The sequence below is a fragment of the Ranitomeya variabilis genome, chromosome 8 (assembly GCF_051348905.1).
Source record: "Ranitomeya variabilis isolate aRanVar5 chromosome 8, aRanVar5.hap1, whole genome shotgun sequence".
Taxonomy (NCBI): domain Eukaryota; kingdom Metazoa; phylum Chordata; class Amphibia; order Anura; family Dendrobatidae; genus Ranitomeya; species Ranitomeya variabilis.
The window spans coordinates 214,944,916-214,971,778 of NC_135239.1; the positions used below are offsets into that span (position 1 = coordinate 214,944,916).

Genomic DNA, 26,863 nt, shown 5'->3' on the forward strand with positions numbered 1-26,863 from the left:
AGAATCTGTCAGGGAAAGTTACCTTGGGCTCCACCAGAGACTGTCTAAGAGTCGCGGACCCTAAATCAGATGAGTTATGGTGCTGTGAAACAACAGAGCGAAGATCTGCCACCTCCAGGCTGAGTTGCTGCAGTTGCCCAGTCAGAGTAGTAATAGGATCCATGATGGAAAAAAAATGGTACAGCCAGCATTAATGTCCTGTGACTGTAGTTTGATAGAGGCTCACTTCTTATCCCTAGGGCTAGCTATCCCTGCACCCCAGATTACTTCTGATGGTGATGACGCTGGGGTCACATACCTTGCTGAACTCCTGAATGAACCCTTATATGTCCCTTCCCCCACCCAGGGAAATAGGGAGTAGTTGTATATAATAATACACAAACCAGACTAACAAGGGAGGATGTACAGGAATAAAATAAAATACCAATCATACAAATATGCACTCACAGACAACAGAGTGGAACACTGGGAAATAAAGGGAGAAAAACATAATAGAAGAGGATGAGAATATGAAGAAATCACCAAGCAATAGTCTTTAGAACAACACTCAAAAAAAAAAACTCCAACTCCACACCAAGCAGTATAAAACTTGCCCTGGCATCCCTGATTGCCAGAGGTGAGTACATATAGGAGAGGGGAGTGGTCAACACTGAACAGCAGGAAAGCTTCTTTAAGCTGAACAGATTAACCCTTGCAATGCTAACAGAAATCTGCACCATTTAATATCCTGCTGGCTTTACATGCAGCTGACTGACATTGTGCTGTTATCCCTCTTTACAAATGACTGTATTTTATTCCCCCAGGACACATGGTGCCCGCAGATTATTAGATGCTTTTATAACCTGGGAATATGTCTGGTTCATGTATTATTGGTTCTCCGATCTCCTACAGAACAGCAGGGCTCATTGGGAACCTTCCACTGTAGTTGATGGACCATACCCGGTGACCCCATACTTGTGCTTCAGCCCCGCACAAGTTCTTTATGACCCTGTGGAGCCTTTGGTAAAGTTTATATTTGCAGTCTGGACTTTTTGGCACCTGATGACATCACAGACTCTGCATTGATGACATCACAACGAATTGCACAGAAGATTTTATTGTCGGACATACAAATACCACCAGAATAATAAAGCCGCCCTCCACCACTCATCTCCCCCATTTCTGAATGACGATCTATTAATCCAGATGCACATCTCCCCTCAGGTCATAGGACAAGTTATCCCAATCAAAGATGGTGCCTTTTCGCGTTACGTTGCCTTTAAACACTGATCTCAGGACTTTTAGAGACAGAACCTTGTTCCACATGTTCACATCTTTGATCCTTCCCACGTAGCTCTGGTCCGTGTCAAAGCCTTCTCCGAGTTGGTCTTGATCTTGCCCCAGAATCACCACGCCGCCTGGCCGCACACTGTGACCCTTACGGTAAACCTTGTTTCCGATTCTTTTGCCATTGGCCCACAGTTCGCAGCGGCCATTTTTGGATTCCCAAGTCAGACAAAGGTGGTTCCATTCCTTGCTCTTATCAAATTTTGGGAACATTAATCCCTCCCCGCTCATGTAAAACCCTAAGTCCCCGTTCATTTCCAGCCAGAGGTTCAGCTCATCGTAGTAGGTGGTGCGGTAAGAGAACAAGATGGTCTCCCGGTTGTCTGAGACATTCAGTGACACGTTCATGCAGAGCGTGAAGGCCGTGAGTCTCATGGTCTCAGCCGGAGTCAGGACAACATAGTCCGTGTTACTCTCTCTGGGGAAATGGAAGGATCTTGAGCGAAGATCTAAAAAAAATTAAAAAATACAATGAATCATTCCTAAAGTTCGGCTCAGAGCGGAGCGGACTCTTGGCAGGGAGGCATCTTAGTGAGACCTTCTTATTTCCGTGTGACCTCAGACTCGTGTTACGTACCTGTCGCCGCAGGAGGAACGCCAGGCAAATCTTCTTTACCTGTGAAAATTAGGGGAAAAAGGATTATGCCAGGAGGCGGAGATCCATACTACGGCGAGCACGCGGCACATTGTGGGGTATTTTCACTTGGCTGATGGAGACATTTGCCCCTTTCAAGTGGATGAGTCATAATCGGACATAAGGAGGATGAGAAGAAACTATGCGACGCAGGTGGACCTGATGCACGTCCGGGTGCACGCCTCGGGGTGGATCACCATCCCAGCGGATCCTCCAGACCCATGCTGCCTGTGTTCTGTCCACTTATCGCTGGCTGCTTAATATGAGGGGTCAGGAAGCCGCCATCACTTTTTATTTCCATAGCAGAATGGATGACACATAGGAGGTAAAAGCGGACACAAGTGCAAAACACAAGTGAAAGTCAGACCCAGCGAAACTGATGCAAATTAGATGATTTTTGGGGGCGTATAAGAAAAAGACTAACGTGTAAATTCAGCCTGGGCCACAACTGAACCTGAACGTGACATCCTCTGCACTGCTGTATTGGACTGTTGAAGCCCACCCTGGCCCCCAACACCAGTGAAACAAATGCGCCACTAGTTAATGTGCGGCAGAAATCGGGGGGACTTATTTTATGACACCTTGTTATAACTGCGATCTCAGACTTTTCTTACTTACTTATCACAGTGGGAGGAATGTCAGTCGATTCTCCTTTAACTACAAGAATTAGGAAAGAAAATAGAATAGATGTAAGTCTGACATCACTATTTACCTTACACCTTAAATCCTCTGTGCTGAGTAAAGGACCGTTGGAGCCCCCGAGGCACCCAGCACCCAAAAGTGACTGAACAACTACTTATGTGTGACAGAATTTGGGGTGAACTTATTTTTACTCAGATATAACTTAATGATCCTTCTTGTTTTTGTGCATTCTCACTTCTGTAGCCCACCCTGGTAACCAGACTCCGAGGCCCATGCCCCTGTACACAGCCCCGAGGAACATGCCCCTGTACACAGCACCCAAGGCACATGCTCCTTTACACAGCCCCGGAGGCACATGCCCGTGTACACAGCCCCTAAGGCACATGCCCGTGTACACAGCCCCAGAGGTACATGCCCGTGTACACAGCCCCTAAGGCACATGCCCCAATACCCAGCCCCCGAGATACATGCCCCAGTACACAGCCCCCGAGGGACATGCTCCAGGACACAGCCCCCGAGATACATGCCCAGTACACAGCCCCGGAGGCACATGCCCGTGTACACAGCCCCTAAGGCACATGCCCGTGTACACAGCCCCAGAGGTACATGCCTGTGTACACAGCCCCTAAGGCACATGCCCCAATACCCAGCCCCCGAGATACATGCCCCAGTACACAGCCCCCGAGGGACATGCTCCAGGACACAGCCCCCGAGATACATGCCCCAGTACACAGCCCCGGAGGCACATGCTCCAGTACACAGCCCCGGAGGCACATGCTCCAGTACACAGCCCCGGAGGCACATGCCCCAATACCCAGCCCCTAAGATACATGCCCCAGTACACAGCACCCTGAGGCACATGCTCCAGTACACAGCCCCCGAGGGACATGCTCCATTACACAGCCCCCGAGGGACATGCTCCAGTACACAGCCCCCCAGACGCATGCCACAATACCCAGCCCCCGAGGCACATGCACCGGTACACAGCCCCTGAGATACATGCCCCAGTACGCAGCCCCCTGAGGCACATGCTCCAGTACACAGCCCCCTGAGGCACATGCTCCAGTACACAGCCCCCGAGGGACATGCTCCAGTACACAGCCCCCTGAGGCACATGCTCCAGTACACAGCCCCCGAGGGACATGCTCCAGTACACAGCCCCCGAGGGACATGCTCCAGTACACAGCCCCCTGAGGCACATGCTCCAGTACACAGCCCCCGAGGGACATGCTCCAGTACACAGCCCCCCAGACCCATGCCCCACTACACTTTACTTACCTTCTGGAGATGTTTCAGAGAGTTCCCCAAACACTTGAACTTCACACAATGACAGGTACTGTTTCTGGTCAGGTATCACTATCGTTACGTATCTTCCCTCCATTCCTTTGCAGTTGAAGGACAACGTCTCTCCATAATTCATTCGGAAGATGACTCCGCACCTGAAATAAATGACATTGTCGTTAGCTGTGCACATCTTATCTATGCAGCCAGTAAGATGGGACGGTGCCATGTGGGGCCAGTAAGTGCGGACAGTGACCACAGGATTCTGTCATGTCATCCGTATCATTTTTTACCATGACACATAGGATAGATAAATGTCTGGTTGGTGCGGACTGGACAATCGGGGTGTTTGGTCCTCATTTAGAATCAGAATGGCCACTCCTGGGGTAGAAGGTGGGAAATTTGTGTGGAGGTCCAGGACTGGGCTCACTGGACGGCGTAGCCTACTGTATGTCCCCAATGACTTTATTATGACCTCTTCTCTATTGGACTTTTCCCTTTTTTAGGCTCAGCATCCATCCCAGAGTCTCACTGACCAGACATCCGACCAATAAGACATAAAGAGTTACCGGGGGTTTCCAATGCCGCCATCTTCAGCCGAGTTCCCTATATGAATCTCAGCACCATTAATCCTCTCTCGGCAGCAGTCCCCTCGATTGGTGATGGCAACAGATGAGATTCGATAAGTAGACTTCAGGTCTAAATTCCACCAAGGACCCATCTCCTTCCTCGTGTGTGTGCAATCACCAGCCATGTAATTGCTGGACAGGGAGCCATCGATGGCTCTTCCCACTTCAGATCTGCTGCCGTAATAGGATGATTGGGCGGGAATGCCTTGAGGAGCCACGTTTTTTACTTGGAATGCAAACAAATACGTATGATCCTAAACATGTTTCCCTTTTATCTAAATATATGAAGACATTTAACACGTCCCATCAGAATGATGACTTTTACCTCCATGATGATTCTTCTGAACCTCAAGATCTCCATTCCATTCTCCAGCTGTAATAAAAAAGCGATGTTTAGATAATTCCTACAGATGCATCCGTCCTAATGGGGCATTTTATTCTACTAGTGTGAGGCTGAGCAGAAGAATCAGGCAGAGCGCACAACCCTGGCACAGACACCGTGCACACCTGCTGGCCATAGACTCTTGCTGATAGATGTGGACACGAAACATGAAAGATGGGTCTGATCTGGCAGGATAGATCTCAATAGATGTCTTGGGGTGAAAAAGACAACTTACTTGGAGTATCCACCGACAGGGCGAACACCTGGACTTCACACAAGATGAGAGTAGAAGCCTTGTGTGGGACCACGATGGTCACATACCGGCCCTCTAACCCATTGCAGTTGAATGAAAACGTCTCTTCGGGCTGAATAGAGGAGATGGTGCCACATCTGTGAAATGAAGGAAAATCACAAGGAGTTATGTGAGAAGATTCCCTGCTCTCATGTCTGCACTATAGAACATGTGCAAAATCCAGGATCCTACAGGGAATCAAGTAAATCTAAGAATAAGAAATTATCATTTCCATCTTCCCGACAATTAGAAATGGTGGTCCTCTCTAAGCTTTGTCACTTGTTTCTTAATCCCGTGTACTCAATGACTAATTGTAATGCCTTCTGCAGTGCAGTAGCACACAATGTCCACCAGGGGGGTGAAGGAAAACGGGTACACTCGCAGTGAAATCACAGAGCAGCAGGCAGGAGCCACTAGGTGGCGAAAGAGTAGTCAGAAAAAGCCGGGTCAGCAACAAAGAGGGAATGAAGTACCAGAGGTCACAGCTAAACATGTGGTCAGAAACAAGCCAAAGAAGTTTGAGCCGATCAGGAGCAGGAAAGCCAGAGACGGAAGACAGTCAAACAGGTTAGAGGACAAGCCGAGTCAAATACCAAGGGGTCACAACACGGAGAGCGAGTACTACAACGAGCGAAGTCACAGGGGAACACAGGAACGGGACCTAGGTAAACGGGCAGAGGACAAATCAGGGTATAACGGGGTCAGCTGCTCAGGGCCAGAGACAGGAACTATAACTGACACTGCTTACAGGTAACAGCGGACTGAAATAGCCAGACAGATCCCAAAACGATGCCAGGAAGATTAACCCCTGCATGACCATCCCAGGGAGAGAATAATCAGAAACAAACCCCGGACTGGATCATGACACTGAGTCTTTTGCGTGAGATTTTCCCGAACTTGTGAACCTCAGGGTTTTTGGTCCTATTGGTTCAGTGATGGGAATCGGAGCATCATCCATAGACTTGACTTTAATGCTCCTTTATAAGTTGCCCCCTATGAGTCGGGTAACGCAGCCTTGGATGGGGCTGTGATGCTCATTGAAACTTAAGATATTTTGTATTTGGTAGAGTTCAACATTGGGACATTGGGAAGGAATATATTTACAGAGACGTGGTAAGACTCCAGCTATGGGTTCCAATCTATTGACTAGATGCAAAAGAGAAGATCGTAGACAGTAACAGGGAGGATGAATATACATTGGGTTCTTCTTCCAACCAGTTGCAGAAAATCCCACGTGAATTTCCGCTCCACGAAGATCCTCAGCACTGGAGTTGCTCCCGCTCGTCACTGCGATGGAGAAGACTTTGTGGTCTGATCCCAGATCTAAGGTCCACCATGGCTGGTCCTCAGGTGACGTCTTGGAGCATTTCTCCAGGTTGCCGTCAATAGCGTTACTTGCAACCTCCCCATCTGTGGTTGACTGTGTTGCAGTTGCAGTCATCGCCACGTTAGGAGCTAAGGAACAGAGGAGTTATAATATTGGGAGAAGAAGAAAACCACAAGGTGAACCATCAGACGAGGAGGATCCTTACCAGCATTCGAGTGCTTCAGGACATTTCTCAGCTCAGTAGCAACTGTGGAGAATAAAGAATTTAGATCGGCACATGTCCTGTGTTCATTACTTGTCAGCTAACTCAAAATTAGCAGACGTACGGTCATGTTCTTCACTGTTGAACTCCGTCTTCACCTCAGGAACTGAAAGATACAGAATCATTGCAGCCTCTTCATCGTTCACATGGAGTTTTGCACAGGTTCATACCCTGCACTTTTTATATTGGAGGTCTTTCCTACTGTAAGATCCAGTTGACTAGAAGAAGACATTCTCTTACCTGTGTATCCTTCAGAAACATTGGTGCCGTAGACCTTCACCTCACACAGTGTCAGATACCCGGCTCTGCCCGGGATGGTGACGGTGACGTATTGACCGACCATTCCACAGACGTATTCTTCCTCCTTTCCAAGACCCAGTGATTCGATTTTAGCACATCTGCGAGACAGGCCGAGCTGACATTATCCAACACTTGGACTCCCTCTACTTCACTAATGCAACAACTTCATTTACCTGGGATTACGATTTCCACCTTTTTCTCGAGAATTTCCAATCCTAATTTCTGCTCCGTTGATCCTCTCCTGGCAGCAATCACCACGATTTTTAATTTTCACTTTGGTGATGTTGTAGGTGCTCAGGAGGTCCACTCTCCACCAGGGCTCTACGTCCATGTCGGTATGAGAGCAATGTCCGGACATGTACACGGTGCTGGTGGAGCCGTCTATCGCATTTTCAGAAGCTCCAAATTTATCATAAGCGCTGGACTGAGACGTGATTCCTCTGAAAGCCAAGTTTTCTCCTGCGATGAAACACAACGCACCTTAAACAGTTTCCACCAAAATGACACCATTCACTGACTATGACGACACATGAGAAGATTGGGGAAGGTGATGGTGTAAAATGATCTAGACAATTCCAGTTGGCTCAGATGATCCCTTATTTACTCACCTTCAGGTTCTGGAACCTCAATCTCCTCAGAATCTAGAAGACAGAAAAATCAAATCTACTGTAAGGCATCCATATTTACCAGCTGCAGCAGTAAAGCAAGTTCTGGCGAGTGCTGAATGGTGGGAGATGGAATACTTACCATCATCGAATAAGTCAAGGAGTAAACTCCAGACATCGGGAACTGCGAGGAATGAAAGAGCAATGAATCAGCCAAGGAGCAGGGAAGTAACCGGAAGTGTGAAAACCCACTGCCTGGAGGAAGGAACCGGCCGAGCCGGTGTGCCGCCATGTGTCAAAGTGACCAAACATACTCACCGTGTCACCGCCATGTGTCAAAGTGACCAAACATAGTCACTATGTCACATACACCGCGTCACATCTCACCATGTCGATCTCACCGCGTCACGTGTCACAGCGTCACATCTCACCGCGTCACGTGTCACAGCGTCACATCTCACCATGTCACGTGTCACAGCGTCACATCTCACCATGTCAGATCTCACCACGTCACATCTCACCATGTCAGATCTCACCGCGTCACATCTCACCGCGTCACATCTCACAGCGTCGCATCTCACAGCGTCACATCTCACCGCGTCACGTGTCACAGCGTCACATCTCACCATGTCAGATCTCACCGCATCACGTCTTACCACATCACATCTCACCATGTCAGATCTCACTGCATCACATCTCACCACATCACATCTCACAGCGTCACATCTCACCGCGTCACGTGTCACAGCGTCACATCTCACCATGTCAGATCTCACCGCATCACGTCTTACCACATCACATCTCACCGCGTCACATCTCACCGCGTCACGTGTCACAGCGTCACATCTCATCGCGTCACATCTCACCGCGTCACATCTCACCGCGTCACATCTCACCGCGTCACGTGTCACAGCGTCACATCTCATCGCGTCACATCTCACCACATCACATCTCACCGCGTCACATCACCACAGACAGAATCAAATCATGAAGATATTTGACATACAACTTACAATTCTCATTAAAAGAAAAGAATCCATCATCGATATCTGATAGAAAGGAAAAAGCAGAAACTATCACTGCACGGAAAGAGTCAAATAAAAAAAATAGGAAGGAAACAAAATCTAGAAGTTACCAAAAATCAGGAAGACAACAAAAAGTAACCAGATACGAGGTGTAACCTCACACATAGTCACTGACTAATCAGAGGGCAAAATGTGTGATGTTACTGAAGAAGATACAAAGTAACAAATCAGTATAAAAGAGTTCAGCATCAGTAATGTAATGTATGTACACAGTGACTGCACCAGCAGAATAGTGAGTGCAGCTCTGGGGTATAATACAGGAGGTAACTCAGGATCAGTAATGTAATGTATGTACACAGTGACTGCACCAGCAGAATAGTGAGTGCAGCTCTGGGGTATAATACAGGAGGTAACTCAGGATCAATAATGTAATGTATGTACACAGTGACTGCACCAGCAGAATAGTGAGTGCAGCTCTGGAGTATTATAGGAGGTAACTCAGGATCAGTAATGTAATGTATGTACACAGTGACTGCACCAGCAGAATAGTGAGTGCAGCTCTGGAGCATAATACAGGAGGTAACTCAGGATCAGTAATGTAATGTATGTACACAGTGACTGCACCAGCAGAATAGTGAGTGCAGCTCTGGGGTATAATACAGGAGGTAACTCAGGATCAGTAATGTAATGTATGTACACAGTGACTGCACCAGCAGAATAGTGAGTGCAGCTCTGGGGTATAATACAGGATGTAACTCAGGATCAGTAATGTACTGTATGTACACAGTGACTCCACCAGCAGACTAGTGAGTGCAGCTCTGGGGTATAATACAGGAGGTAACTCAGGATCAGTAATGTAATGTATGTACACAGTGACTGCACCAGCAGAATAGTGAGTGCAGCTCTGGAGTATAATACAGGAGGTAACTCAGGATCAGTAATGTATGTACACAGTGACTGCACCAGCAGAATAGTGAGTGCAGCTCTGGGATATAATACAGGATGTAACTCAGGATCAGTAATGTAATGTATGTACACAGTGACTGCACCAGCAGAATAGTGAGTGCAGCTCTGGGGTATAATACAGGAGGTAACTCAGGATCAGTAATGTAATGTATGTACACAGTGACTGCACCAGCAGAATAGTGAGTGCAGCTCTGGGGTATAATACAGGATGTAACTCAGGATCAGTAATGTAATGTATGTACACAGTGACTGCACCAGCAGAATAGTGAGTGCAGCTCTGGGGTATAATACAGGATGTAACTCAGGATATGTAATGTATGTACACAGTGACTGCACCAGCAGAATAGTGAGTACAGATCTGGAGTATAATACAGGATGTAACTCAGGATCAGTAATGTAATGTATGTATACAGTGACTGCACCAGCAGAATAGTGAGTGCAGCTCTGGGATATAATACAGGATGTAACTCAGGATCAGTAATGTAATGTATGTACACAGTGACTGCACCAGCAGAATAGTGAGTGCAGCTCTGGGGTATAATACAGGAGGTAACTCAGGATCAGTAATGTAATGTATGTACACAGTGACTGCACCAGCAGAATAGTGAGCGCAGCTCTGGAATATAATACAGGAGGTAACTCTGGATCAATAATGTAATATATGTACACAGTGACTGCACCAGCAGAATAGTGAGTGCAGCTCTGGGGTATAATACAGGATGTAACTCAGGATCAGTAATGTAATGTATGTACACAGTGACTGCACCAGCAGAATAGTGAGTGCAGCTCTGGGGTATAATACAGGAGGTAACTCTGGATCAATAATGTAATATATGTACACAGTGACTGCACCAGCAGAATAGTGAGTGCAGCTCCGGAGTATAATACAGGAGGTAACTCAGGATCAGTAATGTAATGTATGTACACAGTGACTGCACCAGCAGAATAGTGAGTGCAGCTCTGGGGTATAATACAGGATGTAGCTCAGGATCAGTAATGTAATGTATGTACACAGTGACTGCACCAGCAGAATAGTGAGTGCAGCTCTGGGGTATAATACAGGATGTAACTCAGGATCAGTAATGTAATGTATGTACACAGTGACAGCACCAGCAGAATAGTGACTGCAGCTCTGGGGTATAACACAAGATATAACTCAGGATCAGTTATGTAATGTATGTACACAGTGACTGCACCAGCAGAATAGTGAGTGCAGCTCTGGGGTATAATACAGAATGTAACTCAGGATCAGTAATGTAATGTATGTACACAGTGACTGCACCAGCAGAATAGTGAGTGCAGCTCTGGGATATAATACAGGATGTAACTCAGGATCAGTAATGTAATGTATGTATACAGTGACTGCACCAGCAGAATAGTGAGTGCAGCTCTGGGGTATAATACAGGATGTAACTCAGGATCAGTAATGTAATATATGTACACAGTGACTGCACCAGCAGAATAGTGAGTGCAGCTCTGGGGTATAATACAGGAGGTAACTCAGGATCAGTAATGTAATGTATGTACACAGTGACTGCACCAGCAGAATAGTGAGTGCAGCTCTGCAGTTATGCTCCTACATATACAGAATAACATAATGGATTAATGACTTACCTTCTTCTGAAACATCGACAACTAAGATAAACAAAAGAAAAAAGGGATTTAGTGCCTGCAGTTTCTTTAGTATTTTACAGGCCTCCTGTCCTCGTCCTGACATATTATACATATAATCGGCTCGGCTGCTCTGGGTCCATGGAGAGAGCGGATCTCAGCTGTGACCCAGAGGCCGGTGACACCACCATAATGTGATCTATAAGTGGTGAGGGGCCGCCGGTCTTCACTCTCCTACCAGTCAGGGAGAAGGAGGTTGTACAAGTTCTGGGCCTTTTTGTCCCATCATGGCGGTTCTGGTAACATTAAAGGGGTTGGACACTTTCTAAAATGCCATGGACTGATGTGTGTCGGCAGTGGAAACACTAAAATGCTTCACTCCTTCCTGCAGAATCCTAGCGGGAGCCCCCCGGGTAGTCGTGGGCACGGTGTACAAATGCTGGATGCGGCTGTCAGCACTTCGAAAATTCTTGAGATGTCGGCGTCCAAGCGAAGTAGATCATTACCTGCCTTTGATGGTTGGAGGGCTGTGTCCTCACTTGGAAGTCCGAAGACTTGAACTTCACATATGGTGATGGATCTTTCAGCTCCAGGGATGAAGACGGTCACATACTGACCCACCATGCCGTCACACTCAAACGCAAGTGTCTGTCCGTAGCCCATGGAAGAAATGACGCCACATCTGCGGAGAGAACCACAGCAGAATGAGAACCCCCAAAGACAAGTGTACGGGGGCTGACAGCGGCTGTTGCTGGATCCTGACATTGATGGACCTAGTAGGCAGGTATCAGCCTGCTGCCTCAGGTTTGGAGCTCCCCTCGCCCTGGAGGACCCCTCGCCTCTATTAGGAGGCTTCTACAACAGGTCAAGCAGAATAAAATGGTTTACATGGGATTTTGGGTTCCTCCATTTTCTGCCGAGTTTCCAATCCTGATCTCCGCTCCTTTTATCCTCTCGGCGCAGCAGTCTCCTCTGTTAGTGACAGCGACAGTGAAGACCTTGAATGTTGACTTCAGATCCACCATCCACCACGGGTCATCCTGCTCGAAGGTGCCGGCGCACTGGATGGACAGGTAGTTGCTGTCTAAGGATCCATCAATGGCATTTTTGGCTTCTCCGTACATGTTATACAGGCTGGATTGTTGGGCGATGCCTTTAAGAGCCACATTGGGAGCTGTTTATGGAGAAAAGTCAGATGAAGAAGAAATCAGGTAAGAGTCATCACCGGGCTCCAGAACCAGCAACTGGTCAGTAAGACCCAAGATCCGAGCCAGGATGGACACCGGAAAGATCTAATCAGCAGGAATTCTGAGGATCCCCGATTCCTGTACTACAGTGTGCCGAGGACCTGCACAATCAGCTCATGATCGGGAAGTCAATCCAGAGGAATGACCAAAAGCAGAGATCGCGAAAACTCAGCATGATGGCTACAGGAGGTCTATTGGAAAATCACAGAACAGCGACCAGCCTAGAAGTGATACCAATGGGGCCCAACCTCGAGGCCCCGGAGGGGCCCCTGGTGTGAATGTGACTGTGCCTGGTCCTATAGGTGAAGCAGGCAGCTGATAGGACAAGGGTTTAATAATGGGCAGGACGTAGATTATCTCTCACTGCAGGTGGAGGTCGGCTACTGCAACAGGCAGGGGAGGGCAACTGCAATAGGCAGGGGGAGTACTACAACAGGCAGGGGAAGGCTACTGCAATAGGCAGGGGGAGTACTACAACAGGTAGGGGAGGGCAACTGCAATAGGCAGGGGGAGTACTACAACAGGCAGGGGAAGGCTACTGCAATAGGCAGGGGGAGTACTACAACAGGTAGGGGAGGGCAACGGCAATAGGCAGGGGGAGTACTACAACAGGCAGGGGAAGGCTACTGCAATAGGCAGGGGGAGTACTACAACAGGTAGGGGAGGGCAACTGCAATAGGCAGGGGGAGTACTACAACAGGCAGGGGAAGGCTACTGCAATAGGCAGGGGGAGTACTACAACAGGTAGGGGAGGGCAACTGCAATAGGCAGGGGGAGTACTACAACAGGCAGGGGAAGGCTACTGCAATAGGCAGGGGGAGTACTACAACAGGTAGGGGAGGGCAACTGCAACAGGCAGGGGAGGGCAACTGCAATAGGCAGGGTGTACTACAACAGGCAGGGGAGGGCTACTGCAATAGGCAGGGGAGGGCTACTGCAATAGGCAGGGTGTACTACAACAGGCAGGGGAGGGCTACTGCAATAGGCAGGGGAGGGCTACTGCAACAGGCAGGGGAGGGCTACTGCAATAGGCAGGGGGAGTACTACAACAGGTAGGGGAGGGCTACTGCAACAGGCAGGGGAGGGCAACTGCAATAGGCAGGGTGTACTACAACAGGCAGGGGAGGGTTACTGCAATAGGCAGGGGAGGGCTACTGCAATAGGCAGGGTGTACTACAACAGGCAGGGGAGGGCTACTGCAACAGGCAGGGGAGGGCTACTGCAATAGGCAGGGGGAGTACTACAACAGGTAGGGGAGGGCTACTGCAATAGGCAGGGGAGGGCTACTGCAATAGGCAGGGGGTACAGCAACAGGAAGGGGAGGGCTACTGCAATAGGCAGGGTGTACTACAACAGGTAGGGGAGGGCTAACACATTAGGCAGGGGAGGGCTACTGCAACAGGCAGGGGGAGAACTGCAAAAGGCAGGAGAGGGGTACTGCAACAGGCAGGGGGAGTACTACAACAGGCAGAAGGGGGCTCCTGCATCAGGCAGGGGGGTACTGCAACAGGCAGGAGAGGGGTACTGCAACAGGCAAGGAAGGCTACTGCAGCAGACCTTGAGGGCTACTGCAGCAGACAGTGGAGGGCTACAGTAGCAGGCAGGGGAAAGCCATTGCATCAGATAGCGAGGGCTACTGCAGCAGGTGGAGCAGGGTTACTGCAGCAGGTGGGGAGGACTACAGTAGCAGGTAGAAGAGGGCTACTGCAATAGGTGGGGAGGGCTACTGCAGCATGCAGAGGAGGGCTATAGTCGCTGGGAGGGGAGGGCTTATGTAGAAGGTGGATGGCTGCAGTATCAGGTGTAGGAGGGCTACAGTAGCAGGCAGGAGAGGGCTACTGCAACAGGTAAAGAGCAACTGCAGCAGATAGGAAGAGCTACTTCAAAAGGCAGGGCAGGGCTAGTAAAGTAGATGGGGGGCTAATGCAGCAGGTGTGGGAGGGCTACTGTAACAGGCGGATGCTTTATAGCCATAGCCAGTTACTATCTGAAGCTTGTGAAAAGACAAGAGGGGCACGGCGGATGATTTCCTGATCTATTTCTTACAGTTCTGACTGTAATATTAATATGAGATGGGATTGAGGAGCGGAGGAAATAATGATGGAAGCCGGGGGGGAAGCTGTGCGACCGGAGCCAGCGCTGTTCAACCTCATAAACGCCTCTGTGAAGTGCGACAGCGGCGCAGAATCAGATTCAACATGGCGGCCGTCACTTTGGACAGTCTTTAGTACCCCGCGTCACATGATAGTGGGATGCCAATCAGTTGTCATGACATTATGAAGATTCCCACATCTGTCATGTGAAATCTCCTATGAAGCCCAACCTGTGACTGGACGTCAAGGGAGGTCGTCGATTTCACACTAATAATACCGCAGTATCACAATGTATCGTACAGGCAAACACAAGATGGTGTAAAAAGACAACAGCTCAGCGCACAAAGCCCCTGTCTGCCACCCACCGCCTGCTGCCCACCGCCCGCTGCCCACCGCCTGCCACCCACCGCCCGCTGCCCACCGCGCACTGCCCACCGCCTGCCACCCACCGCCCGCTGCCCCACGCCGCACTGATGGAAATGTAACACAGGTACTGGTCCAGGAAAATGGCCACACAAAGAAATTACTTTTTTAACCACTAAAATATGTTTTAAAAAACTGTAAGTTCATTATTGCTGCAATCATCGTGTCCGGACAACCAACAACATCAAAACTAAAGCCAAAAAGATGAAGGCGGAAATGAGGGTTTGTGAACTGGAGAAGCAAGTCCTTGTACGGCCATGAGTACGGAGAAGCATAAAGTAATGGCTCCTGGGAGAAGAGGAGGAAAAACAGCCAAAGCTAAAAATCACCTGGACCTGAAGGGGTTAAGAAGGGGCACAATTTCAGTGGTAAGGGCCCATAATGGGGGGATGATGCCCCACAGGACACATCTTGCCACCCGACCTCCATTACCTCCGTTCGGCGTCTTCAGATCCTTGGGAGTCGCATCCTCTGGAATTGAAGACATTGAGGATGTTACTATCTGGACATTTCGATGTTTCCGACCCTCCGGGTCCATAATGTAGAACTCACCGGAACCATCAGCGGGTAATCCATAGACTTGGACCTCGCACAGGACTAGATTCTCCTCCCGCCCCGGAATCGTCACCGTCACATATTGGCCGACCATGCCTTGGCACGAGAATGACAGAGTTTCTCCAGATTCGATGGATGAGATGACGCCGCACCTGGAAGAAAGTAGCATTAATGGTGGAACATAGCGATGAGCGAACCTCCTAAAATTCACCAGTAAGATGGGTATGTGTGATTGAATCGCAGCAGCGTGATAATCACTCTGATCCAGCAGCTGCCGGCCATGTGTCCTCCCTGCCCGGCCTCACAGACACACTGGCTCCCCTGTCCCTCTCCCTATCATTTAATTCTCTTTTCCTCACACCCTCATCTTCTTCGCTGCTGTGCTGTCACTCACTATCTGCACAGTTTGTTCAGTGTTTTATGGTTTTCTCTCCAGATCCCCATTGCTGACCTGTGACGTCCTCTCACTATCCAGATTCAACATACAATGGATGCTGCATTCCCTGCCTCAGCTTTTATACAGGCTCTCATAATTCCTTTTCATTGGCTGTACTATAGCATGTGATGTGATAGCTGCAAAGTATTATGGGAAGAATTCTACATGAAGCTACATAAACCTGCACCTACTTTGAGGACCCTATCTGTTACAGGAGCCCTACCAGGCAAGCAATATCCCGGCCTCCACCCACAATAATACCCTGCAGGACATCGCACCTGGGGTTCTGCTTTCCTCCATTACTTCGGTCATTTCCTATTCTGACCTCAGCACCAAAAATCCGTTCTCTGCAGCATTCCAGGACCCGGTTAGTGACAGCCACGGACATGATCTTGTGAGGAGCTTTGAGATCCACCATCCACCAGGGATCACGTTCGCTCTTTGTATAAGAACATTGTGACCGTAAATAATTGGCGGCCAAAGATCCGTCATTGGCGTTCTGAGCATATCCCAAATATGAATTTGTGCTGGACTGGCTGGCGATCCCCTGCAAGGCAACATTGGGGGCTGCAAAATAGAAATCCAAAATCTAATTAATGTAGCCCCCTAATGTGTATCAAATAGTAAACCAAAAAGAAGAAGGAGAAGAAACATAAGTACACGAAGAAGAAGGGAAAGCGTAAGTGCATGATGACGAAGAAGAGCAACGTGTATTGTTAAAGAAGGAGAATCAACAGTAATATGAAGAAGGAAAAGAAACAATGGGAGTAGAAGAAGACGTAGAAAAATAAGTAGATGAAGAAGGAGAGGAAACGTAAGTGAATGATGAAAAAGAAAAAGTAGGAAGAAGAAACGTGAGAGGAAAAAGAAGAATCAAAAGTAGAAGAGGAAGGAAGAATGAAGAAGGAAACAGAAATGTAAGTAGATGGAGAAGAGAAATGTAAGTGAATGACAACGAAGAAGAAAAAACATAAGTAGTATGAAGACGCAAAAAGGAATAAGGTAAGCAGAGGAAAAAGAAAAAATAAACACCGTAGTTGAAGAAGAAATGAAAGTAAAGGAAGAAACCTAAGAAAATGAAGAATAAATGGAAGAAACAAAAGTAGAAGAAATGGAGGTAAATGAAAAAGGAGAAACATTATATAAATAATAATAATAATTTTTATTTCTATAGTGCCAACATAATCCACAGAACTTTACATTTTAGAGGGGACTTAAAAGTAGATGAAGAAGAAGAGGTATGATGTAAGATGAAGAGTGGACGAGGATGGACATGAACATCTCCTTACCTGGCTGGGCGCAATCCTGGATCCTCGGAGCACTGATCGCTATTATTGAGAAATGATAATCAGTAAATATAATTACAAGTCTATGTATCTATTATCTGTCTATTAATTATTATCTCTCTATAACCTATCAATTATCTATTATCTGTTATCTATCTATTATCCATCTATTATCTATATATCATTATCTATCAATTATCTATTATCTGTTATCTATCTATTATTTATCTACTATCTATTATCTATCTATTATCTATCCATCATTTATCTATCTATCTATCTATTATCTGTCTATCTATGTATGTATCTATCTATCTATCTATCTATCTATCTATCTATCTATGTATCTATCTATCTATCTATTATCTATCTATCTATCTATGTATCTATCTATCTATTATCTATCTATCTATCACCTATTATCTATCTATCTATCTATCTATCTATCTATCTATCTATCTATCTATCTATCTATCTATCTATCTATCTATCTATCTATCCATTATCTATTATCTAGCATCTATCTATTATCTATCTATCTATCTATCTATCTATCTATCTATCTATCTATTATCTATCTATCTATTATCGATCTCTGGACACAGATGGATATCACATCATCTCCTCACCGGTTCGGGCAGTGACTCCACTTCTTCGTGGGTTCCATCTAACTATCATGAAGAAAAAATGTAAAAATAAAGTATCATTATAAGGCTATAACTGACTATTATCTATCTTCAGGCAAAGACGGAAATAAAGATTTTATACTTACGTGGTCGAGCATAATTCTTATTTCTTAACGGACCGCTCCCACCTATAAAGAAAAGATGTTCAGTAGAATATATAATACTAAAAATTCACTAATGGAGTCTCTTGAGAAACCCAGCTCGGCTACGTCATGGAGCTCTGCTACGTCATGGAGCTCTGCTACGTCATGGAGCTCTGCTACGTCATGGAGCTCTGCTAGGTCATGGAGCTCGGCTACGTCATGGAGTTCGGCTACGCCATGGAGCTCGGCTACGTCATGGAGCTCGGCTACGTCATGGAGCTCTGCTACGTCATGGAGCTCTGCTACGTCATGGAGCTCGGCTACGTCATGGAGCTCGGCTACGTCATGGAGCTCGGCTACGTCATGGAGCTCTGCTACGTCATGGAGCTCTGCTACGTCATGGAGCTCGGCTACGTCATGGAGCTCTGCTACGTCATGGAGCTCGGCTACGTCATGGAGCTCGGCTACGTCATGGAGTTCGGCTACGCCATGGAGCTCTGCTACGTCATGGAGCTCGGCTACATCATGGAGCTCGGCTACGTCATGGAGCTCGGCTACGTCATGGAGCTCGGCTACGCCATGGAGCTCGGCTACGTCATGGAGCTCGGCTACGCCATGGAGCTCGGCTACGTCATGGAGCTCGGCTACGTCATGGAGCTCGGCTACGTCATGGAGCTCTGCTACGTCATGGAGCTCGGCTACGTCATGGAGCTCGGCTACGTCATGGAGCTCGGCTACGTCATGGAGCTCGGCTACGTCATTGAGCTCTGCTACGTCATGGAGCTCGGCTACGTCATGGAGCTCGGCTACGTCATGGAGCTCGGCTACGTCATGGAGCTCGGCTACGTCATGGAGCTCGGCTACGTCATGGAGCTCTGCACGTTCTGATTCTGGACACGAGCGGTTACACACGATCTCCTCACCTGGTCGAAAGGCACTTCCCTTCACTGAAGCACTCAGGGCTCCTGTTAAGAAAAAACTGTTTCGTTAAGATAACGTCGTCCATCTTTCTTCCCTTCCTAATGCGCCAGAAGAGAGGAGCGAGATGTCACATGGACAATAAGAGCAGACACTGCTGAGCGGCCGGCATGTAAATCGTTATTAAAGGGGATGTCAGGATGAGAAGATGATTACACAGGTCAACAAAAAAAAAATTTTTTTCTGGTGTCCAAAATATTTTAATGAATTTAGGGTATTTTTGGGGTGCTGATTCTGAATATGTCATCAGTTTTGCCAGATTGGCTCAAGTTTTTGAGATTTTTGGTATCTTATTTATAGCACTTGTTGGTAAATGCGACGCATCATCTCATTAATTTCTTTGGATTAGTACTTGAACTGAGCAGTTCTCAATATAGTTGTAATTAGTGTTCTAAAAGTTTGTTCATAGCTTGATTTTTGCACTAACTTTATGTTGTTGTCTGTTTTCCAGTGAAAAGCATGAACTCATCAAGAAGAAGTTGTCTTAACGATCCAGACTCATTCTGTTACATTTGTGGTGAATACACACTGCCAAAACCTAGAAGAAACATAACAGACTTCGTAAAAAAAGTGTATTTTGCCTATTTTGGGGTTATGCTTGGGGACCAAGACAAGTTTTGGGCACCACACATAGTGTGCAAAGCATGTATCGAATTATTACGAAAATGGACCAAAGGACAAAGAAAAAGCTTCAAATTTGGTGTTCCAATGGTGTGGAGAGAGCCAAAAAATCATCATGATGACTGTTATTTCTGGTAAACACAGGTACAGGCACATCTTCACAATGAGGGACAGGCCTTCTTGCAGATTCCATGTTACTCCCATTTTCGTTTCTTATGCTTATTGAATCCTTGCACTTGCACTGCACAGAAATAACAGTCATCATGATGATTTTTTGGCTCTCTCCACACCATTGGAACACCAAATTTGAAGCTTTTTCTTTGTCCTTTGCTCCATTTTCGTAATAATTCGATACATGCTTTGCACACTATGTGTGGTGCCCAAAACTTGTCTTGGTCCCCAAGCATAACCCCAAAATAGGCAAAATACACTTTTTTTACGAAGTCTGTTATGTTTCTTCTATGTTTTGGCAGTGTGTATTCACCACAAATGTAACAGAATGAGTCTGGATCGTTAAGACAACTTCTTCTTGATGAGTTCATGCTTTTCACTGGAAAACAGACAACAACATAAAGTTAGTGCAAAAATCAAGCTATGAACAAACTTTTAGAACACTAACACAAAACTATATTGAGAACTGCTCAGTTCAAATACTAATCCAAAGAAATTAATGAGATGATGCGTCGCATTTACCAACAAGTGCTATAAATAAGATACCAAAAATGTCAAAAACTTGAGCCAATCTGGCAAAACTGATAGCACATTCAGAATCAGCACCCCAAAAATACCCCAAATTCGAGGAAATATCTTTGGCACCAAAAATGCTGTTGACCAGTGTTATCTATAATGGGTGAATATTAGTAATACATGTCAGTTATCAGACGTGGCCCGATTCCCGGTTATCAGCACCGGTATCAGTCTCCGGCAGCGCCTCTTTGGGGTCCCACGTGTCCGTGTCATCATCTGACCACCGCTGTGTGGAGGGGGCTGGCCCCGCTATTAAAATGAGCGTCGTAATAGTAAAATGATTTAGTTTTTTATATATCTGTACCTGGGACAGGTAAATCAGTATATATGTATGTATATATGTTCAGGTACGGACTGGGGCTGAAATTCAGTCCTGGCATTTGACATCACACAGGCCCAAGTTGTCCCCGTCCCCATGAACCAGATGGGATATATCACTAATATTACCCTGGATGGAGGAAAGGAAGATTTTCTACAAGATCAATATTTCTAATGATCCCCGTGGCTGCTGGGGTAAGTGACGGAGTCAGTGACTTTGTGCTCCATCACAACTCCTAACAGTATGGGGGTCCTGAGAACACAGATTCTGCTAATAACATAGCAGACAAGGCGGCCCATGACCAGACCGGCCCTTCGGGCATTTGCCAGAATTACCACATGGCCAGTCCTGTATAGTCCTGGCTTCTGTCCTGTGTACATCTAGGTGCTGCGCACTTTGCAGTCTCCCTCTAGTGGCCGCTCATGGACATAGCTGTTTGCGTTCTGCGCTCTCATTAACACCTCGTGTTCTGGTCTATGAGAGGCGAGTGCATTACAGAACAGGAGCGCCGTGCTCATTATGACACATGTAGAAGGGATCGTTCATAGAACATTAGTCTCGCTTTATTCTACTGTCCTGTATGACCCTGCTCCATACTGTGCTTCACTGCACGGATAAAACGCTGCAGGGGACGAACTAAAACGTCGCCCCCGATGGTCGCATCTTCATGTTTAGAGTAATGGGAATTACATTTTTTTTTTCATCTGGACACAAGGTTGGTGTCTGGCGGCTCAAACCCATCTACTCACACAGTGCTGCTATAATCCATCCATTATCTATTAATCTATCTATCATATCCATCTATTATCTATAGTATCTATCATATATCCATTATCTATCTATCTATCTATCATCTACAGTATCTATTATCTATCTATCTATTCTCTATCTATTATCCATCCATTATCTATTAATCTATCTATCATATCCATCTATTATAAATTATAAATAAAGATTATTATTATTATTATTATTATTATTATCTATTATCTACAGTATCTATCATATATCCATTATCTATCCTATCTATCATCTACAGTATCTATTATCTATCTATCTATTATCTATCTATTATCTATATATTATCTATCTATGTATTATGTATCTATTATCTATCTATCTATCTATCATCTATCTATCTATTATCTATCTATTATCTATTACCTATCTATGTATTATGTATCTATTATCTATCTATGTATTACCTATCTATTATCAATCTATCATCTATCTATCATCTATCTATTATCTATCTATCTATCATCTATCTATCTATCTATCATCTATCTATCTATCTATCTATCTATCTATCTATCTATCTATCATCTATCTATCATCTATCTATTATCTATCTATCTATGATCTATGTATTATCTATCTATTATTTATCTATGTATTATGTATCTATTATCTATCTATCTATTATCTATCTATTATCTATCTATTATCTATCTATTATCTATCTATGTATTATGTATCTATTATCTATCTATCTATTATCTATCTATTATCTATCTATTATCTATCTATGTATTATGTATCTATTATCTATCTATCTATTATCTATCTATTATCTATCTATTATCTATTACCTATCTATGTATTATGTATCTATTATCTATCTATTATCTATCTATTATCTATCTATTATTTATCTATGTATTATGTATCTATTATCTATCTATCTATTATCTATCTATTATCTATCTATGTATTATGTATCTATTATCTATCTATCTATTATCTATCTATTATCTATCTATTATCTATTACCTATCTATGTATTATGTATCTATTATCTATCTATTATCTATTACCTATCTATGTATTATGTATCTATTATCTATCTATGTATTACCTATCTATTATCAATCTATCTATTATCTATCTATCATCTATCTATTATCTATCTATCTATCTATCATCTATCTATTATCTATCTATCTATTTATTATCTATCTATCTATCTATGATCTATGTATTATCTATCTATCTATTATCTATCTATTATCTATCTATTATCTATCTATGTATTATGTATCTATTATCTATCTATTATCTATCTATGTATTATGTATCTATTATCTATCTATCTATCTATCTATGTATTATGTATCTATTATCTATCTATCTATCTATCTATGTATTATGTATCTATTATCTATCTATTATCTATCTATCTATGTATTATGTATCTATTATCTATCTATTATCTATCTATCTATTATCTATCTATTATCTATCTATTATCTATCTATCTATTATCTATCTATTATCTATCTATGTATTATGTATCTATTATCTATCTATTATCCATCAATTATCTGTCTAACAAAAAAAGACAAAATGGAGCAGCACAAATCCAAGATAAAATGTGAGGGCAAATCTGCAGCTCCACAGACCCCCAGACCCCCAATAAAACCAGCCATTGTATCTGTGTTATACCCCCTGCTTGTCTTTCCATCCTCTGTACTCACCACTTTCGGGGCACAGGCCCCAGACGCAGAGCAGCACCAGGACTGCACAGAGCGGCGCTCGGCCCATGATGCTGGAGACGCTTCTGCTCCACACTGCGCCCTCTGGGCCGCTCTTGGGGCTTTATATGTTGGGAGGACCTGGGGGCGACCCAGGAGTGTGACCTGAGGGCGGGAGAGGGGCGGGCAGCACACCTGAGGGAAATCTGCCAGCTCCATAACCTTGAGAGAAAAAACTAAAGATTAAAGAGGATCCTTCACCAAATGTCTCATGCTGAATCGGATGCCGGACGTAATAGTGTCCAAATCCTTTCTTTTAATTTTATTATTCATTTATTTTGCCTTTCAATTGAGATATTTGTTTTCCCTTTCCAATATCCTATGGCTGGATGTCGAGCTGTGGAGACCTGATGGATCTTGTCCAACCCTAGAGAGGTCACCGGGGTCTTCCCCATGACTTTGGTTGTATCAAGCCCTCGGTGGTCCTTCTCCAGTGATCGCTCTCTTTGTATGATGTGAAGCCGTGTATTATTATTATTATTATTATTATTATTATACACCCATATCACACACATAGTACCCCCCACATCCAAGCACAATGTCGCTTCTCTTATTAATTGTGATAGGATCTGTGTGGTGCATTGTCTCAGACGTCGGCATTGTCACATCTGCTACATCCGTTGTCCATATAGTGCAGAACATCTCAGGGCTCATTTCCACTTGTGAGAAAAAAAACGGTCCGTAATCTGGACCGAAAAAAAGGGATGAAAACCATGTGATTGTCATGTGAGCTCAATGCGATCTTTAATCGCACCATCCATATGACATCTGTATGTAATCCATTTTTCTTCTCTGCAACTATTTTTTTACAATCATTTACAGGACCATTTACAGTGTTCTAGGCCACAGAATGGTGATGTATCCGTAAAAAACGGGCAGAATATGGATGGTCCGTATTCCGTGCGTTTTTTTTCTCGCACCCATTGACTTGCATTGCCGAGTCTCGTCCGAGAATCGCAGCAAATCACAGCAGTCCGATTTCGGCTGAGAAAAAAAACACAAATGAGATGTCACCTATTGAATAACATTGGTCCGAGTGCAGTCTGATTTTTTATCGGATTGCACTCGTCCGTTTTTCTTGCAAGTGGAAATGAGCCCTAACACACACGGGAACAACAGCTCCTATTGTGGAGCAACAGAACGCTTTGTGTGCGCTCATACAGGTGACCTTTCACATTTTGCGTTTTTTGGGGGTTGGAAAAAGTGGAGCCTCCTAGAAGAGGCGATGGGTGGCAGAGAAATGTAAAGACGAGGGAGGCTTTTTGGATCCTACGTTTGGATACTAAATTCCCGAATGGAATGAATTTCAGAACGATTTATTTTACATCTATTAACGGTATTCTGCATGTTGCTTGTTGGTATGTGATCATTGGCTGTTTTTAATTTGTTAATTAATGGTCGCACTGTGATTGGATCTTGCCCTCAATATATCTTTTTTCTTATTTACCTACTGACACCATATGACTAAGGGCTTGTTTCCACTTGCGAGAAACACGTCCGTATATGTGGAAACCAAGCTGTGGCGCCGGCACTTTGGAGCGGAGCGTGCAGCTCCATGTGTTCCTATGCGGCCGCACGCTCCGCTCTGGAGTGCCGGCGCCACAGCTTGGTTTTCACATGCGAGACACGGACGTGCTTCTTGCAAGTGGAAACAAGCCCTAAGGGCACTTATCGCAGCAGATTGTTTTTAGGAGTTTTCTGTTTTAATCATGGAATAAACTTCTTCTTGATTTTACCTGGATGGAATGATGAAATCGAATCCTCCCCTTCCTGATTCCCAGTGCTGTGTTCACAAGCAGGATCAGCACCCTCCGGCACTATCGGCACCCTCCGGCACTATCGGCACCCTCCGGCACTATCGGCACCCTCTGCCACTATCGGCACCCTCCGGCACCATCGGCACCCTCCGGCACTATCGGCACCCTCCGCCACTATCGGCACTATCGGCACCCTCCGGCACTCTCCGCCACTATCGGCACCCTCCGGCACTATCGGCACCCTCCGGCACTATCGGCACCCTCCGCCACTGTCGGCACCCTCCGCCACTGTCGGCACCCTCCGGCACTATCAGCACCCTCCGCCACTATCGGCACCCTCCGCCACTATCGGCACCCTCTGCCACAATCGGCACCCTCCGGCACTATCGGCACCCTCCGGCACTATTGGCACCCTCCAGTACTATCCTGCTACCTCTCCTGATCCGGATTGTCTGCGTTGAGACTCCCTACTCTCCTCTCCATTCCAAGTTGTAGCTTGATGATCCTTCCTTCCAGTAACATGTCTGGCTTGGTTTGTTCTTCTTTCCACCCATGGTATTGATAACATCCTTCTCCAGCACCACATTTAGAAGGCGTTGATTCTTCTTCTTGTTTCTTTATTGTCCAGGTTTTGCATCGGGATGTTACTACAGAAAAGACCAGACTATGTACGAGCCGTGTCTTCATCGCCAGTGAAACGTTCCTCGATTTGAGGACCTCGTCCAGTGACCTCATTGTAGGTATCCCCACAGCTATTCCCCTATTGACATCCGGTGTCTTCACTGCATCTTGAGTCATCGTCGATCCGAGTAGACTGAAGTCCTTTACAACTTCCATCTCAAATATGTCCCGGTCATACCTGTCAGTAGTCAATATCGTTGTCTTCTTTGTGTTCAGTTTGAGTCCCATGTTCGAGCTTTCCATTTTGACACAAATAAGTCCTTCATTCCATCTACGCTTGTTGCTGTCATGATCCAGGCCGGGGTTTTGACTTGTCTCTCCTTTCCCGGTCTGGACATGTCAGGGGTTAACTTTCCCTGCCTCGTTCCGGTCCGCTATATCTCTGTGCTGCAACCTGTGTGCAGTGCCAGTTATATTGACGCCTCGCTCTACTTTGAGCCATGCCGTTTCTGTTCGGACTATTGCTTCTTGAACAAAGTAAAGGTTCCTTATGAGAGTGTTCACATGGTTTGGAATCGGAGAAACTCCAAAATAGAGTTTAAGTAAGATGCTGCAGAATCTGATGACAAATACAAAGATTTACTAGCACAGACTGGACAGAAGCGGTGACTGATCCTCCATAAATCCAGGGTCTAACAAGTGATGTCTTTCTTGGTTGGACTTCTGACCAGTGCAGAGTTCTCTGCCTAGACATGTTTGGCTCCTCTCTTCTGCAGTTGTTTCCAATCTCTAAATAAATTTAGACCCCCCTAAGGGGGTACTCAGGGTCCCAGGCAACCACCATTTTCACCATGGGTAAGGAATTTTGGGGGTACTCAGGGTCCCAGGCAACCACCATTTTCACCATGGGTAAGGAATTTGGGGGGTACTCAGGGTCCCAGGCAACCACCATTTTCACCATGGGTAAGGAATTTTGGACTACATCTGTATTATAACTGCACCATAATTGGCCCCTTTTTTATGTATATGGTAGATATATGTCCACTTGGACACTAGCATAGTACAATTAATTATTTATTTATACCATACCTTATGTGCCAGTATGGGTGCTTTTTTATGCTTATATTTATACCATGGTGTTCTTTACCCTTTTTTGCCTGTGACTCGGATGTTTTTGTACTAGGGTCTCCTTTTT

The 26,863-nt window shown here is 45.6% G+C and overlaps 1 protein-coding gene across 1 annotated transcript; it reads right to left on the bottom strand.

The window, feature by feature from the left end:
- Positions 1 to 1,080: 1,080 nt before the first annotated feature.
- Positions 1,081 to 23,344, bottom strand: LOC143787844 (uncharacterized). Its single transcript, XM_077276948.1, has 26 exons — positions 23,234 to 23,344; positions 19,015 to 19,056; positions 18,095 to 18,136; positions 17,952 to 17,993; positions 17,326 to 17,364; positions 16,315 to 16,603; positions 15,598 to 15,752; positions 15,478 to 15,516; positions 12,171 to 12,456; positions 11,789 to 11,964; positions 11,286 to 11,306; positions 8,694 to 8,729; positions 7,823 to 7,864; positions 7,684 to 7,716; positions 7,249 to 7,534; positions 7,016 to 7,173; positions 6,840 to 6,881; positions 6,719 to 6,760; positions 6,383 to 6,641; positions 5,130 to 5,284; positions 4,838 to 4,885; positions 4,453 to 4,738; positions 3,881 to 4,041; positions 2,579 to 2,617; positions 1,904 to 1,942; positions 1,081 to 1,775 (listed from the first exon to the last, which is right to left on the bottom strand). The coding sequence occupies exons 1-26, from the start codon at positions 23,298 to 23,300 to the stop codon at positions 1,177 to 1,179; spliced, it is 3,423 nt and encodes a 1,140-aa protein (XP_077133063.1). The 5' UTR covers positions 23,301 to 23,344; the 3' UTR covers positions 1,081 to 1,176.
- Between the last annotated feature and the right edge of the window lie 3,519 nt (positions 23,345 to 26,863).

Coding starts and splice junctions, on each gene's coding strand:
- LOC143787844 (XM_077276948.1), bottom strand. CDS start 23,300: ATGGGCCGAGCGCCGCTCTGTGCAGTCCTGGTGCTGCTCTGCGTCTGG. Junction 4,739..4,837: donor TCAGAAGAATCATCATGGAG/GTAAAAGTCATC, acceptor TTGCATTCCAAG/TAAAAAACGTGGCTCCTCAA. Junction 1,776..1,903: donor CGTTCCTCCTGCGGCGACAG/GTACGTAACACG, acceptor AATTTTTTTTAG/ATCTTCGCTCAAGATCCTTC.